Source organism: Limanda limanda, chromosome 21 (assembly GCF_963576545.1).
Source record: "Limanda limanda chromosome 21, fLimLim1.1, whole genome shotgun sequence".
Lineage (NCBI taxonomy): Eukaryota > Metazoa > Chordata > Actinopteri > Pleuronectiformes > Pleuronectidae > Limanda > Limanda limanda.
Window position 1 is genome coordinate 12230393 of NC_083656.1, and position 8626 is coordinate 12239018.

Consider the following 8626-nt stretch of genomic DNA (forward strand, 5'->3'; position numbering starts at 1 on the left):
AATCTTCTAAAAAGGATTCTTTTTACTATGAAAACAAATTGCAAATTCTGCATGCTCATAGCAACATCCCAAACACATCACAAACACTCACACATTTTGACATTTTAGTCTTCAAGCACTCAAAGCTGTTGCCAGAAAGTTCTACTACTCAGACATGAACTCCAGACAATCCCCCCCAAAAAATATTCGAAGGGACTTGACGTGAGAATGCAAATGTCTGAGTCCTTTGCTTGGGTCATTTTCGTGCAGCCCTTCCTTTTTGATCTTTTCGTTCCAAACAGCGAGTGTTTCTCAGTCTCTCATTGATCTTCCACACACATACACACACACATTTCAGATGCCTTCATCATTTCAATGTCAGCAGTGTGGTGACAAGATCTGCAACAAGACAAAATGGATCGACCGTCCTCTGTTACAGCTTGCCCTTCTCCTCCAGTGAGTTTGGAGGCACATCGGAGAAAATAGCCTCCCATCAGAGAGCGGCAGCATCACGTCAAACGCAAACACACACACACACACACACACACACACACACACACACACACACACACACACACACACACAGAGACATGTCCTCCACTGCACCACTATGCTGTCTTCTCCCCTTTCATGGTATTAATCTTTTAGTTGTAGATATATTGTGACATAGTGAGCACTGCCACTTCTTGCTTGTTTTAACCGCATGGTCACAGCAGGTTTTTATTTATAGGTTTCTCTTCAATCTTGCATTGAGTCCACTATTTCTTTTTCTGCTTCAAGGGGACACTACACACACACACACACACACACACACACACACACACACACACACACACACACACACACACACACACACACACACACACACATTGGCACAGGGTCACACTCCTACAGCCAGAGGAACTTAAGAAGAGAGATGACTGGTGCAATTATTCATCCCGGGTAGTAACTGTGTTATTCTAAGTCAGGATGCTTTTGTTCTTTTTTGCCCCTGAAGAATCACAAGGCGTATTTATTGGCCCATTCAGCCCTTCTGTTAAATGATCATAGCCTTAATTAATAGAGTGCCACTGGGCCGGAATCAGTAAGTGGAGAGCAGTCAGGTTTATCATCTCGTCTCGAAAGTGCAGCCTCTTTCTCACGTATGGATTGTGTTTCTCTCTGAATATGTCCAGCAGATGGAGAGTGACGAGCTGCTTTAATATACTCACGCATGTCATGGTTGTTTGTGTCATGGCTGTTTGTGCTGACGAGACACTTTGGCCTTGTGTTGCAGAACTGGGCCGGGATGCGCTGTCCTTACAAGCTGCTCCGCATGATCCTGGCACTAGTTTGCAGTAAGTTCTCCAGATTCTCTCTCTCTCTCCGAACCCTGTGCTCCTCTTCCTGCTTTATGATGAATTCATGGTTTGATTCACTGTCCGTAGTAGTATTCAAAATCAACAGACATGCTTTGTAAGTTATTATATTAATGACTCAGCGTGAGTGGCTCCCTGATTGGACACGTAGCTTTGTTTTCCAAGCGCCTGAGTCACTTTCCTCGTCCTTTTCCTCCACACGAGGACCGATGCCCTGTCACTTTCATTAGTGAGCAATATGTTCCCTCCATCTGTCCCGAGCCCGCCCCCCCCGAACTGAGAGAGCGGCGAGTCTCCGCAGGAATATCTCTCTGTTAGTACATCTCCTCTCAGTGTCTTAAAAACAACTCGTCAAAATAAAATATGACAGTTATTTTCTCTGAGCCACCGTGAAGATAGAATTAGCATTTGCTCTGGTTTTCTGTTGCCAGTGTTGAGTATTCGTTCAGCTAAAGAGACTTTTTGAACAACAGGCAGAAAAACTAGGCTTACATTTAACATCATAAAGCTAGTTCAGAGTATAGATCCATTTAAATCCTCTCGTGGCCTTTCTTTGGCTGCAGACGCAGACTGTGATAAAACACTTTGCTGCAATACAGTCACAAGGAGTCAGCTCAGATCTAGGCCTTGTGCTTTATATCAGGGAGAGTAAGTAATACCTTACTTTCAAAACAAGAGGACACTGCTTTAAGATCGTCTTCATCTCGGATTCATTCATTCTCTAACCGGGTTTTAAGACGCATTTGAAAACTGACAGGATCATTTTGCTTAGACCCCGTCCAGACCTGGTATTAACCAACTCAGCTGACGTCCTCTGACTCACTACAGTTCCACATTTAACATTGTCACCTGACACATCAGACCGGGTAAAAACAACATGATTTGGTCTTTGTGAAAACAAATGACATGCGTGTTTATTTGCATATAGAGCAGGGAAGTGAGATCTGATCCCACATTCAGGACACATTTTACAGGTATGATCGCTGACCACACGTGATCGAATCTCCCAGGACGGATGTTGGTTAGGACTCAACAGAGCCTCCCATTAGATTAACTAGTCTAGATTAGTTAAAGGAATGGTTTGACATTTTGGGAAGAGTTGAATGAGAAAACTTATTCCATCTGCAGATCTCTCTGTTGCATGTAAGGCTACAGAAAACAAACCTGAGTCCAAATAGCCTAATAAAATCTACGCGCCAAGTTAAGAGGTGCTGTATGTGAATTTGATCTAAACCAACTACTGCTGGTAAATGATAAATGATGCTTTTCTAGTCTTAACAACCACTCAAAGTGCTCAACACTATCCGTTCACACGCATCCATACTACACGTCTATTTCTAGCTCTTTTCTATCACACATACATTTATATTCCCCACACTGACTCTGTGTCTTCTCCCTCAGTGAGCTCAGAGGTGGGCCGTGCCGTCTGGCTCCGCTTCTCGCCGCCGCTGCCGTCCTCGGGGCCGCAGCCCAGCTTCATGGCACACCTGTCGGGGGCCGTGGTCGGCATCAGCATGGGCCTGCTGATCCTGCGCAGCTACGAGGAGAGTCTGCAGAAGCAGTGCTCCTGGTGGGTCATCGTCTTCTCCTTCATCACCTTCCTCCTCTTCGCCATCTTCTGGAACATCTTCGCCTACGAGCTCCTGGGGGTACAGATCCCACCTCCTCCCTGATGACGACCCCCCCACCCCCCCTGCCTGAGACTCTCCTTCACAAACACACTGACTCCGACCTTGCTCTTAACAAAGGTTCCCGTCTAACCATTGTTAACGATCCCCATTTCCTGTCCACTTAGGCCCAAATGAAAAGATACAAGATCATTCAAACTAAAATACACCAAGAATCCTTTTTTTTACAGATACTTTGCAAATCAAAGAAATATGTCTCTTTTATTAAAGAGGGATCACAGTAGCAACAAGTACAGGTGAACGCTCCTCAGATCCATCTACGAGGAGCAATATCTTTTTATACACATTGAGATCTCATCCACATTGCCGGCGCTATATATCTGTCACCGTCGTTTCTTTGAGTAAATCTTTCAAACATGTGAAGACCTCCGGTAGGAAGAGTTGATGACATGAGCCTCTACCGTGAAAAGCAAAAGGGATTAAAAGGGGAAGAAGAGCAGGAACATGTGCTGTTAAAAGCTAGGAGATATTTCCTGTTGTTCTGAAAGGTCAGAGAGGAGGATCAGCAGCGGCAAAACTAATAGAGATTCACTATTTTGCTTAGAGGCACTTAAGCAGAGTAAAGAGAGTTTTTCAGCTGTGCTTCAGGGGAAGATTTAATGAAGAATTTCAGGACATAAATTTCCAGGGGGACAGCAATAAACAAAAACACTGAAGCACCAATGAGATTTGATTGTTAGGGTTTTTTTAATTTTACATCCCTGGTGAAATTCGCAGAACGCACTGTGTTTTTTCTTTGCTGGCGCATCAACTAAAAAAACAAAAAAGCTATCAGAGAGTGTTCTCCCAAATTGAGGTGCCGGGTTGCGTTTCCAGCCAAAATGGAAGGAAATCAGTCACATGTCTTTGCCTCGAGAGCTGATTAATTTCTTTCCCCAGGGCAGGTGCAGTAAGAAAGGAGGCAAAAGCTTTAAATACAAGATTTTAACGTGTCATTGTCACGAGTATCTTTAAGGTGAGAGGCGTCATCGTTTCACTTCATGGCATCTTCAATGACATTATACCGACACTGTGGACACAGAAACATACGTCACTCAACACGAAAGAAGACGCTAACATGGGAAATCAAAAGTGACTGTGCGACAGAGGAGGAAAGAAAAAGAAAAAAAAAAGATGAAGTTTCCTGGATTATCATAACCACCAACTTAGGTGCAACCGTGTAAAATATGCCATGTCATTCTCTGTGGCTCTCAGCGAGACGAGGACACACACACACAAACACACACAGACACACACACACACACACTTCTCTCTCTTTGTCTTTGAGAGCGGACACTGCCTGATTCTCTAGGTCAACAAGAACAAACTGGAGGAGGATTACAAAACACACACACACACACACACACAAATATACGTATATATATATTCACAACACGCACACGTACTGGCCTCTGCCTGTTCTCGCTCTGACAGACTGAACTGGGGAGGGCGAGGATGTGTCATCACCTGACCTCTGACCTTTGGTGTCCCAGAGGGCATTGGGGATCTCTCTGTCGGGCCCAGTCCTATACCTCAGTTTCTCATTCTTAGGGACTGTATACTTTTGTAAAGGAATGTACCTATGAAGAAAAAAAAGAGTGTTATTAAGTTGTCCCCTTGTTCTTTCATTTGATAGTGGATGTGTATATTGTATGTTCATAACCAAGAGTATATTTATTTGTATTTTTTTTTCCTCTTTAAGGGGAGAAGAGAAAAACTTCAAATGGTGCAAAATTAATGCTATGATTGTTGTTCTTCTGATAACTCCTGTATCCTCTGAAAAAAAAAAAGTCTATGAGGCAAAATCCCCTGGTTTGTTAGGTGACCACCAATGACTCAGCTCAGTTGATTTTATAAATCGCTAGTGCTTTACAAACTAAGCCATAGAAATAACTAACTAGAGAGGGCAAAAAGTAGAGGGAAGGGTTAGAAACCTGCTGGTAGAAAAATAATTTCATCATCGTGAATGTTCCACAGCAGTAGTTTCATGTAGCTGGACTGGTTATTGATACTTGTTTGTTGTCGATGCAGCTTCATTCTCCCCTCCGCACCGTGTGGACGCCTCGCTGCAGTTCATTCCTTTGCTTGTAACAAATTATAGACGAGACCCCTGTCGTACATCAACTTCAGTTTGATCCCAGCTTTTGGAAAAAAGCCGAGGCGAGGAGAGCAATTACACTTACTCATGCTACATTCCATATTTCTGTCTTTCAATCGATAACTCATTTGAATGTCCACTGGCTGCCTGGGGGGGGTAAAAAGAAATTATGCATCTGCCAATTTTGATAGTTGGTCATAAATACAGTCCTCAGCATTTGCTTCCACATGTAAGTGTCAGTAGCAACAGAAAAGTTCTTGCTTAATGGGGGAATCAAGAGGAAATAGCCAGAAAAAAGCCATTTTCAGATACATTAAAAACAGAGAAGATCAGCCAATACGAGGCTGGAATGTATCCTTGATGGAAACCTGTGTGTGTACTAGGAAATATTATTGCTTGGGATAGCAAAGATACATTGATGAATAATGCATACATACCCCATAGCCTATAATGAAGATAAAGTGGAGGTTAATGTGCCTCTTTAACTTAAGATTCATAGGAACCCAGAAGGGTTATGAAAAAAGGGCTAGTAAATGGCTATGCTTTTGTAGAAAACATCAACTGTGAATATTACACCTCGTGGAAAAAATCGCAGGACAACTACTGAAGGCTTGTGAGTTCTTGTCGAAACTGAACCTGGAAACAGCGATTTTTGTCCTTGTGAAAAGTGTTCCGTGTTTTATTTTACACAAAAAAGCAGAGAAGCAGAGAAGAGAACTGAGACAGTTGTTTGTCATTTTCCTGCAAGCCACATCTCCATGGCTCTGAGCTCGAAGAAATGTCCACACACCAGTAGATGCTCCCACAAGCTTTTTATTGTACGTCCCAGGTAGGTAACGACACCTACCCGGGATTATAATCGTGTCATTATAAGTCCTCTTTGTCCCTTGAGGGGCATAAGGTATCAACTATCTGCCTCCATCTGGGCCAGTCCTGTGTCGGACTTCTCTCCTTGTCAGACCCGTCTATCTTAGGGCGGTCTTTGGTATGTGGTTCTGGTCCATTCCACATATGCATAATTTATACACAGTCGGAAGAAAGGCCTGTGCCCAAAAAGTTAACAAAAAAGTAAAATAAAAAGTCTGTGGGAGCATCAACTGGCCTGTGGGGATAGTTCTCGTCTTCGGGTTTTGTCGCTTCAGTCCAGCACCTGTAGTGTTTACCAGGTTTGAATGTGTGCGCTTTTGTATACTTCCTGAGCCGCAGCCAGCCATGGCAGCAACACACAAACTCAGACAAACTCACGTCCTCTCTAAGAACAACTGCTCTCAAGCATGCAGCTCATGACAGAGAGACAGAGGCCTGACTCTCATCCTCTCGCTCGAACAACACGTGAAGGTTTAGTTTCTTGTGAGGGACGGAGGCGCCCGCACCCTTCACATTAAAACCTCATCTTGCTTCCCCATCCTGTAGCGCTCATGTCACAACGCTGTCAGGATGATGCATGGCTGTGGCGAGGAAACGCCATTAACAGGATATCTTCCTTTAACAAGGGGATCTGACAGGTTGCATGATGTTTAATTGAAATGAGTGAAATGTTTTCTACAGTGTATTAGGAAGGCACGTGATCCATCACTTTGGGTTTACACCCTCCCCTTGATAGGCTCCACTATAGACCCGACTGTTGTAAGAGATGATGTATAAAGGTTTAGTGCCAACTCTGAGCAAAAGTCACTGATACACGGATCCCTGTCGGTGGGACTGTGCCCGTAATATTGTTCATATCTGTGGTCGTGCCATTCCAGCTTACAGCGTACTTGACATTTCTGCCGCCTCTTATTTCCGGCTCCTGCGTTTTTATCATGAGTTGTCTTTTTTTTGTTGCACTTATTTTATTGTAGTCGACTGACATGTTGTCGTGTGCCATATTTTCTACTGCCATTACCCATTCTGTGATGCTTTTGTACCTCCCTATGCCAATCTATTGTGCTGTTATGCCCAATGCCTTGTTATATATATATACTGTATATATATACAAGCTCAAGTCTGATTGCCAGGCAGAAAGACTGCTTTGCTGTTATTTATTCTTCATAATCACACACAGGATCCATGAGAAAAGGACGCTGGGCTGCAAAAACAACTTTATATCCAGTAGCTGCTCTCAACTGCTGCTTGCCAACAAGCCGGCCTTTTCTTAGTGTTTAGTGCCACTTAGATTTGGGTAACTGTCGCTGTAACGGTGCACATCTGGAGCTCCCGAGATGGATTTTTACAACAGGAGTCGTGAGGTGCTGACCAGTGCATAACTTCTCACTCTTGGTTTAAGTGAAACCTGCAGTGTTGGTCTATAGGGAACGTAAAGTCCTTTAAATGTACGGCCATTTGGCTTGAGTTCCTAAATTATACCGGCTATTGATACTGGATATCGTCACAATATCAGATTTATCATTTGTGAAGATCTGCAAATAAGAATTGTCTTCTGCACAAAAACCCAACATGCATCTATGAAACCCAAAACCTGAGGATTGTGATCAAGTCAACAATCGATCCAAACTAACCTGTTTAGATGAGGAAAGAGTGTTCTGGTTGACATGTGGATTATCTGTGGATTTCTGTCTGCCGCAGCTGGAAACAGTAATAAGAGTTTGACTTTTATAAGAGCAGCTGCAAACCTCCTCCAACGGTTCATAACATCGCTCAGAGATTCTCCCTATGTTCAAAAATACTGCCTGAGCCACTCGAGGTCACGGAGATATCACAGGTGGTTTGTTTAAGTGCAAGCTGTTTCCCTCTGATGCTTTAGAATTCAAAAAAAAAGGAAAAAAAGAAGAAAAAAGTCATATCTGTGCTGCTGTGGTAGTTTTTCATGAGCTGCTTACTTGTATTGACAACATGGTGCCAAGCTTCAAAGGTTCGACCTCTCACGACCCGACAGGAGGTCGGTCCGACACAGCGTTTACAAAAAGGAAAAAAAGCAGAAGAACCTATTTTTCTCTCGGTCATGAGGAAACTAAAGGAAAACTAAATTTACATATGGATAATTTATATCAAAGTCCTCATTAATTATTTCACAATCTATTGTACTTTTTAAATGTTCTGAACGGAACCATTTTATATTGTATATATATGAATATATTTTGTTTTATTTTGTACTGTTCATTGTACTTTGCTTTAATTTAGAAACAATATAAATAAAGAACAATACTGTGGCAACATCCCACCGCTTTTCGTGTGTTTCAGCACAACGACATCATCATCAAATAGTAAAGCAACAGAAAACAGATCAGCAACAATTTTCATTATTTTTAAATAAATACCCTAAAATTTGTATTTCCTTAAATGTATTTCCTGGTGGTTTATTCTCTTGATATCACTGGTTAGACTATTGGTTGAATGAAAATAAAGATATTTGAGTAAGAACCTTGGACTTTTTTTTACTGTTTGATAAACTTTTATAGATCATATTTGAAGCTGTATGTTATGATTCAATTAGTCAATCAACAAAATATTAAATGAAAGCAATCATTTGTTGCAGCCTTGATTATCACCATCAACAATAGCCCCTCAAGAAATGCATTGTAAAC

At 42.3% G+C, this 8626-nt stretch overlaps 1 protein-coding gene across 1 annotated transcript in view; it reads left to right on the forward strand.

Moving 5' to 3' along the window:
* rhbdl1 (rhomboid, veinlet-like 1 (Drosophila)) overlaps window positions 1-3010 on the forward strand; it is a 32746-nt gene extending 29736 nt beyond the window's left edge. Inside the window, exons 6-7 of the mRNA XM_061095435.1 lie at window positions 1256-1316; window positions 2739-3010. Of these exons, the coding sequence (XP_060951418.1) occupies window positions 1256-1316; window positions 2739-3010 (333 nt within the window). The remainder of the gene's footprint in view (window positions 1-1255; window positions 1317-2738) is intronic.
* The last annotated feature ends 5616 nt before the right edge of the window (window positions 3011-8626 follow it).